At 32.4% G+C, this 11,258-nt stretch overlaps 2 protein-coding genes across 2 annotated transcripts; both read right to left on the reverse strand.

Moving 5' to 3' along the window:
* Window positions 1-1,596: 1,596 nt before the first annotated feature.
* LOC133297390 (MOB kinase activator-like 1A) lies at window positions 1,597-5,500 on the reverse strand. The gene is made up of 8 exons (XM_061496521.1): window positions 5,377-5,500; window positions 5,197-5,276; window positions 4,082-4,130; window positions 3,861-3,969; window positions 3,485-3,578; window positions 2,558-2,691; window positions 2,315-2,478; window positions 1,597-1,895 (listed from the first exon to the last, which is right to left on the reverse strand). Exons 2-8 carry the CDS (start codon window positions 5,220-5,222, stop codon window positions 1,830-1,832), a joined length of 642 nt encoding a protein of 213 aa, XP_061352505.1. The 5' UTR covers window positions 5,223-5,276; window positions 5,377-5,500; the 3' UTR covers window positions 1,597-1,829.
* A 4,557-nt stretch (window positions 5,501-10,057) lies between these two features.
* LOC133297393 (auxin-binding protein ABP19a-like) lies at window positions 10,058-10,976 on the reverse strand. The gene has a single exon (XM_061496528.1). The coding sequence runs from the start codon at window positions 10,947-10,949 to the stop codon at window positions 10,317-10,319; it is 633 nt and encodes a 210-aa protein (XP_061352512.1). The 5' UTR covers window positions 10,950-10,976; the 3' UTR covers window positions 10,058-10,316.
* Window positions 10,977-11,258: the final 282 nt, after the last annotated feature.

Raw genomic sequence — 11,258 nt, forward strand, 5'->3', positions numbered from 1 at the left:
GTTTACCTGAGTAAAACATGACAATTACTCGCGTAAGCGATTTATCCGAGTAACCATAAGTGACTTACATGAGTAAATGTTGATGAATAATTTACTCAAGTAACCCTTCGAGATTTACCCAAGTAAATATGTAACAGAAAGTTAAAATTTAGGGTTTTGATATCCAATGACCGTAAACGACTAGTATATCCATTAGACTCCTATAGAAACATTTGTAGAGGGTTTCTACATGATATAACACTTGAGAATATCATATTACACAAAATTCATTGTGATCATCATTTTAAAGGCATTTTGGCATAAAAAAACTCTATAATCTTTTGTTCTTCTCTGTCTCTATTATTTTTCAGTTTTATAAGATTAAGAAAAAGTTGTTCTTAATATGTTTGTGATTGAATTGTTGCTAGAACGAGTTTTTTGGTGAAGGGAGAGATCCCAAAGGTGTGTAAGTTGATAGAGTGAACACGATTGGTCAAATTTTTTGTAAAACTCCATTGTATTTCGATTTTTCAGACACCAGTTGAAAGTTCTGAGGATAATGGATGATCGACAATAGTCGGGATGTAGTCCTCGTGTGGATTGAGGGTGAACCAGGATAAATCTTAGTGTTTGATCTTCTATTCTTTATACTCTTTAATTTCCACATTTGATTATGTTTTTTTCTAGTTTTTAGACTCTGATTCAATTCTGTTTTAAGGCTATATAAGGTTTATGTTTTGTTGTTGATAAATTTCCATTGATTTGATTGATTTCGAGTTAAGGGGCAAATGTTTTTTGCAAAGCAAGTTACCAAAATTCACCCGATCTCTTGTGGGTTTAGCCATTCATCATAAACAAAGAGAAGATGAGAATGAAAATTCACTCCAACCCCTACGATATGCGCAAGGTAGTAACGTGTCTAGACGCGGCAGCCATGCGTGCGCATCTTTGCTAAAACATGTCTTTCCTCCATGAGCTTTTTTTTTTGGACTCTACCAGCATTCGACAAGTACCATTATGGTGTTGTCCTCCAACAAGCAACAACAACATATTGACCACGAATGCTAGTCCTCCATGAGCATTTTAGACGCGGTGCAATGATGTGCACGTCTCTTTTTGTCGCTCACATAAGATGTGGCTCTCATCCATGCGCATCTTAAAGTACACTGCCTAAGGTGTACGGCTTTTCGCATTACAATAATAAATAATTTATCCAAAAACTTAAATAGTTTTGAAATTTGCATTGCAATCATCAAAAGGCCCTTAATGGCCTAATAACTAATAAAGACATAATGTTATACATAATTTTTCTTAAGAAAAATAAATTCACTTACTGTTCCATCCGAAAGCCATTAAGCATATCAACTCATTATCAAAAATCAATTATTGTTTACTAGCATTTTCCGTAAACCAACCATTATTTAGTTCTAGTACTTGTTTAGTAATTTTCTAAACTAGTTAAAATCTCCTTTATGAGTAAAAGAACCTTGTAACTCTGTTTATCTTTATATTGATAAGTTATACTCAAGAAATTACTCCAAATATTTATCCACACGATCTGGTTGCAAACAAGAAGTTCGAAATTGTCATAAACATTGATAAATTTTCAATTCATCTATTACTTAGCTTGCCACAGAAGGAGGTTTAGCTTGATTTACAAGATTATTGAGCAGCCGTCACAACAATGGAGAGACAAATACAAGGGGTGGCTAAGGATTTTTTATTTAGCAAGTATTGTACAAGTATAAGATAAGCGCACAAAAATGTATACCCAATATTCCAGTATCTATCCTCCCCCAAAAAGAAAGGCAGAGATGGGAAAGGAATGGAAGAACAACACCACTATGAGACTATATAATAGATTCAACGAGGTCCTCAAGAGGCGCCAGCTCTGCTTTGTCGATCAGACGGAATTCCTGCAAACACAAGATAGCATCTCAACCAGTAAATTCAATAGGAAAATAATTAGGGGTGGGCATGGTTCGACCCGAATAGTTTTTTTATCTGAACCAAACCGAACTGGTTTAAACTAATTTATGATTTATAACCGGTTCAAATATACAAATTAGTTTTGAGCTGGTTTCAAACCGGTTCTGAACCGATTGTGAATCGGTTTTGAATCAATTCTGAACCTGTTTTCCAAACTAATTCTTTTTGTTCGATTAATTTTTAAACTGGTTTGGTTCCGTTCAGTTCGATTCAGTTATTTTGCACAGCACTAAAAATAATCACATGTCCTCTCCTTTGGCCCAAAAAATGCCCCAGAACCAAAAGAGAGAATAAAAAAAAAAAACCCAAATGAATCAATTAACTCTATATCTTTATAACCACTTACCCAAGTAAATAAAACAAAATGCTTGAAGCAAGTGTTCAGGTGAGCTTCTTCCTTCAAACTCACTATCTTCTGAAAATGTGAGTGATAAATATGAGCATATACACGGAATAATCGCTTGAAAATTGTCTTGACAACATCTCGAAAATTGGGCGGAAAGGGAGCCCCTGCAACAATGCAGCAATGGATTAAAACAGTGCTATGAATAAACAGTGCTCACTAGATTTATCAATATATCAAACATACCTAACTTTTGAGGGAAAATTGTTTCATCATCTAGCTGAGATTCAATCCAATCCATCAAATACTCAACATACTTAGGAGCAGATACCTCTATTGGTTTCTTGATAGTAACACCGTCAGCCCATCTATACTCGTACCTGTACAGTTTACAAAAAATACTTGTCTCATATATATGTTTAATGTTGTTTATAATGATTTAACTAGTCCATTTAAGAATATAAAGCTCAGGACAATTGACTAACTGAACATTAAAAGCCAAAGGAAAATTGGCATAGAAAATGTGGAATGGGCATTCACAATGTTCTGTGTAGAATAGATTTTCCCAGTTTTACAGTTGAAATTACTTCTGCTACTCTCAAAGCACATGATATATTCATAATCTTGAATAATCTTTAGCTACTAAAAATGCACACAGCTTCTACCGTAGATGTTCAAAACCAAAATCTCCTACATAAACTCAGCACCCACATTGTCTCATGTTAATAGAAGTTTCTGACAAAACCCATTCCTCCAACACTCTAAGATACAAAAATTTGCCCATTCCTCCAGCTATTATCTAGGTGCATTAATTAATGGACATGGTGTACTTTAGCCCAATGAGGAGCAAAAAATAATTGACACAGCACCCTTAACTCCAATATGGAAATATCTGTTTGATGTCAACCCCAATAAAAATGGTTGAACTATTAACAGACACTAAACTAAGTAAATACTTTTGGCAGCCAAGCTGGGCTTATCATATACGTACATCATATGCACTAAAATCATGGATCAATAACACCTGATATAAGAAGTTACAAGTTCCTAAAGCCATTCGTTGAAAATACATCGCAGACAAGCCAAAAAGAGAGAAGACACAGCTAATCTGATCTAGCTGCAAAAGAATATGAAACAAAAATAAGAAGAGTTGGTTGAAGGATCAAACAATACTTTGGCCCCGCAGTCATTGTAGGACAGTTATGTGGCGTGCAGAATTCTGTAAGCGTACCAAACAGGATATTCACTTGATTAAAGAAGTCCACAGCTGCACATAAAATTAAAAAATAAATGCCAATGTGCAAAAAAATTTATAAGCAATTTTGCAGTAAAATATCATTTATTAATGACTATGAAGTTATACACCAGGCTGGGTAAATGTGGAAATTTACATGCAACACCAATCAACTACAAAGAAGAGGTTAAGACTTAAGAAAAATAATTCTCAAGAATATGGAAAGAAAGAGAGGGGAGAGGGGAGGAATAACACAGTTTATAGTTGGAAAATTCAGCACCATTTGCCAAAAACTCGGAGATTAAAGATGCTTACTGTTTACAGCTAGCCACTCATTAATATCTTCACCAGGAGGCAGTTTAACAGCTTCCCTCAAGTTCCCACTACCCAATGTAGCATCAATGTGTTTCTGAAGTTGAGCACCCTACATTCCATAAACAATATATATAGATTAAGGCTCAACTTCAAATATAAACCATAAACAAAAAAGTAGAAAAGAATCCAGTAACCACTCCACAAGAAGTAAAAAGACCAACCTTACTTCCAGATGGGGCGCTCTTTTTTGGACGAAATGTTTTTTGGTTTCTACATGGATGATTGAGAAGTTATCAACAGAAATAAAACAAAAGTGTACCATACTATGACTTAAAAAAAATAAGTGCGAATAATCAAATCAAACAATTCATTTTCCTTAAGAAAAAGGTTGCAGGGAGAAAATTGCAGATTGGAGCAATATGGCTCGTATAGATGCTTCTACTAATGATTTATACCGTATAAATGATATCTGTAGTGCTTCAAATTTTGTCAGCCATAGTTTTAAAATGGTTATTGTTGAAGACAGCTTTACATGCTTATGACATTAAGAGATGTAGCTTTTATGTCCAATTTTACACATTTTTTAATTGTCATAACCAAAATTTAATTTTTGAAAAACGTCAACAGTACAGTCTAATTTTGATGACAAAATATTCATCATTTAACATTTTTGAGCTAAAACTCAACAAAAGCATCATTGTAAATTTGTAATACCAAGACAAGTATATGACCAACTGAGAATCACACAAGCATACATGGCAAATCACAAAACTACCCATCCAAAAGTATCATTCAAATCCCCAAAATAACATTCTCAGCACAACAGAACCTAATAGTAATATCAAACCCAGTTTAAAAACATTAACATAATATAGATTTCTATTTGAGTTCTCTCTTGCCTGAATCTCCTGATTAATTCCAATTAGCAGCTTCACAAAGAAACCAATTCACATTTCTATCACACAAAGTAATCATCAAATTGAAGCATACAGATAACACAGCCATATTATCAACACGGGTAATCATCGTGTCTTTTATAGTTCTATGATCAGCCATCCCATTTAACAGAACATGAAAGATAATAGGTGCAAAGAGAATAAGAAAAAACTCTAAGATTAAATAAAAGGGATAAAATTATAAATTATTTATTTATTTATTTAAAAAAAAATCAAGGGGGCAGCCTCAAAATCAAAATCCCAGTCCATCTTCAAATGGATAAAACAACAAACACAGATAAATTTTTTTAAAAAAAAATTATAAATATAATTAATAAAACACAAAATAAATAATGAAAAGATGAAACAGAAGAAAATGAAAGAAATTTGAAAGAGGTTACCTGCTTCCAAGACCGAAGAGACTCATGGCGCCCAAATCCAAAGTGTCTCTCTTTCTTGAAGATCCAAATTCCAAAGGCTCCTATTATCAAAATCACAAAAGCCAAAAATTGAAGATTGTCCAAAAAAAAAAAATGTGTATATATATATACATAGAGACACAGAGACAGAGAATCCTTAACCTCCCTATTGCCAGTCTGTCATTTCCTCCGTCTCTCTCTCACTTTCTCTCTCTTCCAGCAGTAGAGAGAGAAATGCAAGAACTCCATTTGCACTATGCTTACCTGGCTCTGCCTGATACTTTTTTTTTTTTTTTTCTTTCATTCTCATTCTAATTTGCTTTTTCTTATTCTTTCTTTTTTTGGGCATATATTCTCGTCCTATTTCTCTTTCTTTCTTTTAATTTTAAGAATGTCATATAATGTTAAAAAGATAAGAATAATTGTATATGAATTTAGACATAAATTTAATGATGAATGGAAGAATATAAATGAGATATCCTTTAAAAAAAAATAAAAAATTTATGGTGGTGGTGGGCTTAAATGTTCCTCCAAAAGTATATTAATAAATATAAAAGATTCCGTGTTAAAGTTACAGGAATGATGCTAGTTGTCATAATTTTTTATACTTACTATTTTTTTTTGGTATAAATTTTATGCTTACTATTTAAGATTATCGTCATGTTAAACAATTTTGACATCACATACCACGAGAGAGAGAAAATGACACAATTTCTTGGTTAATTTGGCAACTTTCTTAATTCATATCTTCTCGATTTAGTTGAATTGGGTTCCATATTATAATACTGAAATATGCTGAAGGTTCCTCTGTCATCCAATCATTTACAGCTTGATGCCAACTAATTATTTGGTTATTATTTGTAATGAAGAATAAGAAGAATCATAATATATATATTTTTTAATTGATAATAAGATTTTTAATTTCTTTATGGAAATTCCGGCGCCATCTTTTTATTTTTATTCATTTTCTAATCCCATTTAATATAATTTAGTATCTAATATTTACTTTTATGTACCAAGTTGAAATTATTCATTTGATAATAGTTAAATATATTACCAATTAAAAGAATAATACGTGTTATTCTTAATTTTTTAAATTTTAAATTAATTATACATATTTTCTTTATGATTTTAAATATATTTTATATTTATATTGTATAGCTTGTACTCGAATTAGCTATGTATATCTCCTTTATAATTGTTAAAAAAATTCTTAAATATTTTATTTTTTATTTATATTTTATTTGAATTTAAAATTACTAGTACTAATGGGATATTTACTATTATATGACTTTAAGTAGGGCTGGCAAAACGGGCTGAGCCCGCCGGGCTGGCCCGTCCCGCCTGCCAAATGGGGTGGGGTGGGTTGAGTTTTTTAACCCACCATCCCGCCAAACTCGCCCCGCCAAACCCATCAGCCCGCCGGGCTCGGTCCGCCACTGGAGCGGGCTAACCCGACAAACCCGTTTTTTTTTATATTACTCAAATCATATAAGATCAAATTATCAAAACATTTTCTTCTTACACGCAAACAATCAGGCCCCCACTGTCCACTGACCCACATGAAAGCGTTGTACACCAAAAAGTTTTTCTTTGATTCTAGAAATCTTTGACATTATTTGCTAATTGCTATTGCTTTTTTCCAGCTGGATCACTATTCTTGTTTGACCGAAAAGCACCTCGTTACTTTTGCAAGAATGGTCACCGCTGAATGTAACTAATTTTTTTTTTTTGGTATCCAACTAATTTTTATTATTCAAATAGAGTAATGTATTTGAGTTTGATTTTTATTTTGTTCCTTATGGTTTCTCATATATACCCTTAGATTTTTTGTTGGACTTTCATATGCACATTAGGATTTTATGCAGATTTTTTTATGAATTTTTTTTTATCTTTTTAGGAATTTTTTATGCAGAATTTTATTTTTTATGAATTTTTTTATTTTAGGCGGGTTGGCCCGTAGCCCGTCAGCCCACTCATAAAACGAGACGAGTTGCTCAATTCAGCCCATTTTGTCAAAACGGGTTGGGGCGGGCTGGCCCATATTCGGCGGGTCAGTGGCGGGCCGGGGGCGGGCCAGCCCATATTGCCAGCCCTAACTTTAAGGGGCGTTTGGTAGAGGAGAAACTTTTTTTTTATCCCGGAATCTCGATTTTTAAAAATATGATTTTTACATTCAGTTTATGATAATATCCGAAAATTAAAAATTTAGAAAAAAATTCAGTTTTCCAGGAATCCCAGAGAATATTGCGTACCAAACGCCCCCTTAATATTTTTATAGTGAATACAGATAAGTTATTTACATTCATTCTCAATATTATGACATCGTTGAGAGTAAAAGATTAAAAATCGTAATGATAAAAATTATTATAATCTTATAAATTAATAAACTATAATTACAAAAATATCTTAATTTTCTCTCAAAATGACATTATTTTGAGCTCAATACAATAATTTATAATATATACCAAAGATTTTGTATGTAGATTTGGTGGTTTTTCCTCTCTCAAGATTACTAGTTTTTTTTTTCGTAAGTTTAATTACAAGAGTTCCACAATCTTCCTTTTATCTTCTAAAGTTCTATAATGGATAGTATACGTTTAAAATAAAAAATTAACAATGATGAGAGTTATAAAAGAAAAAAAAGAAAAAGAAAAAATATTCCTGAAAGACTCGCTCACGTTAAAATAAACTAAAGTGTTGAATATATTAATCCCTCAAAGAGAAAGTAACTAAGAAGCACGGTGCAATTTGAACATATCAACATAAATGAGACTATAATTTACCCTATATTTTATTATTTACAAAATAAATAAGAAACAATTATTAAAACGATCAACGGATCACGTGCAAAGCATCGCCATGTCCTTTCTTAAAATACATGGTCATTAACACAGTAAATGACATATTTACTGCATAGTATAGTATAAGATCTGATAGTATAAGATTTGATAGTATAACATCTTTAAACATAAACTCATTAAGGTGGGACATGCTCACATGATGAACCTGAAGCTCCAAGTTCCGCAATTGGTCCATTAACCTGACACTTGGGTATTTAACCTCCACATGGTATCTGGTCCTATGATCTTCACCTCATTCTCAAGTGCAAATCCATTGGGCCATGTTTTGTTTGGTCCTGCCATGAAGTTTTGGTGCCATGGTTGTTAATGTCCGAAATCCTAAGAAATTTAACACACAAATTTCGGATTTGAATTTTGAGGAGCGTTATATATAATATCTAGAAGTTTTATAGTCTTTTATAACTTATTTTTTCACCGTTAATTTTTATCGGATCTAACAGTTTTAATTTATTAAATCATATTTATTATTAATTATTAATTCTCAATAAATTATAACTGTTAGATTGACAGAAATCAACTGTGAAAAAATAGATCGTAAGAAGTTGTAAAACTTTTAAGTTGTAAGAATAACGCTCTTTTTGAATTTTTTTCACTCTATGATTTTCAAAAATCGAACCCACTAAAATTCTAGTGTTAAGAACACACTAAAAGAACAACTCTTAGATAATTCATTTTTTAATACACATAATAAGGTTTAACTTTATAACCTCATATAAATAAGGGGAAAGATCTATTTATAACTTATTTTTTATAAACTTTTACAAATTACTCTATGTATTTCCGGAAGTACATTATTAACCCAGTGTACTTCTTTGGGAGTACATAGCGTAGTTTGTAAACAAAAAAATTTGTAAATATAACTTTCCCTTATAAATAATTATAAGTAATAGTTTTCTCATGCAATAGGAGATAACTAATCTCTTACATACTCATTTATGCAGATCTGGTCCACTTTCAAAGGGAGAGGGATAAAAAGTAAAGTTAGGCTCATCTTAAATTTGTGTGTACAGGAGATAGATTCTTTTTTATGTAACATAAGAATAATAAATCCCATAAATTATTCATTTTTCATCACTAATTCATTTCGTTAGTAGAATTAGTGTTTGAGGACATAATTTTATTTGTTACACAAAAAAAATGTGTGGAGCCTAGAGCCATAAAAAGAGAGGAGAGAGAATAAAAAAAATCACATATATTTTTATACGTAGGTAAAAGATAATTTTACAATATGATTGTGAGCTATTTCTAATTTCACATTCGTGCTAGACTCCATATGTAGTTGCCCTTCATGTTCAAGTAGAATTGTGGGTTTAGTTGCTCATTGGGTGGTAATACCGACGAGATCTTATCCAAATAGAGTTTACAAGATGATGCAGAACCATTCATTGTCATTGCATATTTGGTCCATGTTGTCGTTTCACTCGTTTGGGTTGTCATTGATGAAAGATTGGATACCTTTCACTCCTCACAAACCATGTATTTTGGGCAAGAAGACCACGTGCTCTCTGCTGATCTTTTTGTATAATTTTTTATTTATTTGTAATAAATAAAGTATATATATATATATATATATATATATATATATATATATATTAAATTAAAATTTAATGAATAATTCAATGGAGAGATATTATGTCACATACAGATAGAAGATTAAAAATTTGTCACCACATGAAAAAAAAGGTTTTTAAATACAATTCTAAAAGTTATTTTATTACAGTACCGACCTCAACAGATAGACTTAGTGAGAGTTTCAACTTTCAAATCCGTCAGAATTAAAGCAAATGGCAATTTTAACCTTTACATTTAAAGTGAGTAGCGATTCCTCCTCTTAGGGCTTAATAAGCTAGAGTTAAAACATTCGCAATTTCATTTTATTTTTCTTTTCTATACAATATTTTTATGAGATGTACACACACACAAAAAAGAAAAAGAAAAAGAAAAATAAAATAAGATGTTCAAGAAAATACCACATATTTATTCATCTCGTAGCACAATTTTCTAAAGTAAGACATTATCTGCACGTTAAAAGAAACTTGACAACAAGAAACAATACAACAAAAACCAGATAACTGATGCAGTTAACAATGCCAGCTAAAGAAGAAGAAGAAGAACAAGAAAATTACACGTTTGCATGCATGCTAAACCCAAAACGAAAACCACACACACACGCGAGAAATTAATAAATTTAACAAAATGAGACATCATTCCCCTTGTGTCCTGTCTCTTTCATGAGTTTTAACCTGAGCCTCCAAGAACACCCTTAAGCTTCTTAACCTGAGCAGCGTCAAGGAAAGTGGTTGCTGTGATCAATTCAGTTGGAAAATTACTTTTGAACAAAGCAAAGTCCAGAATTTGAAGACCAGGATTTGCACTACCGAAGCTCACAAATGCCAGAGCAGGAGTACCACCTCCATTAATTTGGAAGTGCAATAAGCCTTGTGGGAACACCATAATGTCACCCTTTTTAAGAGTTTTAAGGTAAACAGAGTTATCAGATGAAACAAACCCAGCACAGATTGTTCCTTGCACAACAACAAGTAACTCTGATGCTCCAGGATGTGTATGAAGTGGTATAACTCCACCCTTTGCTAAGTCTAAACGTGCCACAGAAATTCCAAGGCCATTCACACCAGGATACTGTGCATCAAATGCCGGTAACACAGAAGCTTTGATTATATTTGAGGTGTTACCTGGATTTCCAAGGCCAGTGTAAACAAAATCATCCACAGTGACCTTTGCAGGCTTCTTGCATGAATATCCTGCAGGGCCATTAGGTGCTGTGTAATCAGCAACACAGAAATCTAGTACAGAAGCATTGGAGAGGGACAGAAGAGAAAAAATGAAGAAGATAATTAGAATCATCTTCATTTGTTATAGATAGGTTCCTATGTTTGTTCAAATTACCAGTGAAGTAGTATATCTAAGGAGGGTGTTTAGTTCCATCATATATATATAAGTGGGTGGGTGGATATATATCTTTTTACCATAGACATTGAGTTGCTTTTATGTGGTTAATTAAAGTCATGGTTAGATTTTTCTTACCTATGCTTGGAAACGACAGATTTTGAGCTAAGATTGGTGCACGTGAATGTCAATTTTTTTTCCTGGATAACAACAAGAAGCATCTTTTCGTTTGAATTGAGAAAAAACAGGATCTTCTGCGCATCTTCTTATGCT

The sequence above is a fragment of the Gastrolobium bilobum genome, unplaced genomic scaffold (assembly GCF_033153095.1).
Source record: "Gastrolobium bilobum isolate Gb01-03AN ecotype WA unplaced genomic scaffold, APGP_CSIRO_Gbil_v1 utg6076, whole genome shotgun sequence".
Lineage (NCBI taxonomy): Eukaryota > Viridiplantae > Streptophyta > Magnoliopsida > Fabales > Fabaceae > Gastrolobium > Gastrolobium bilobum.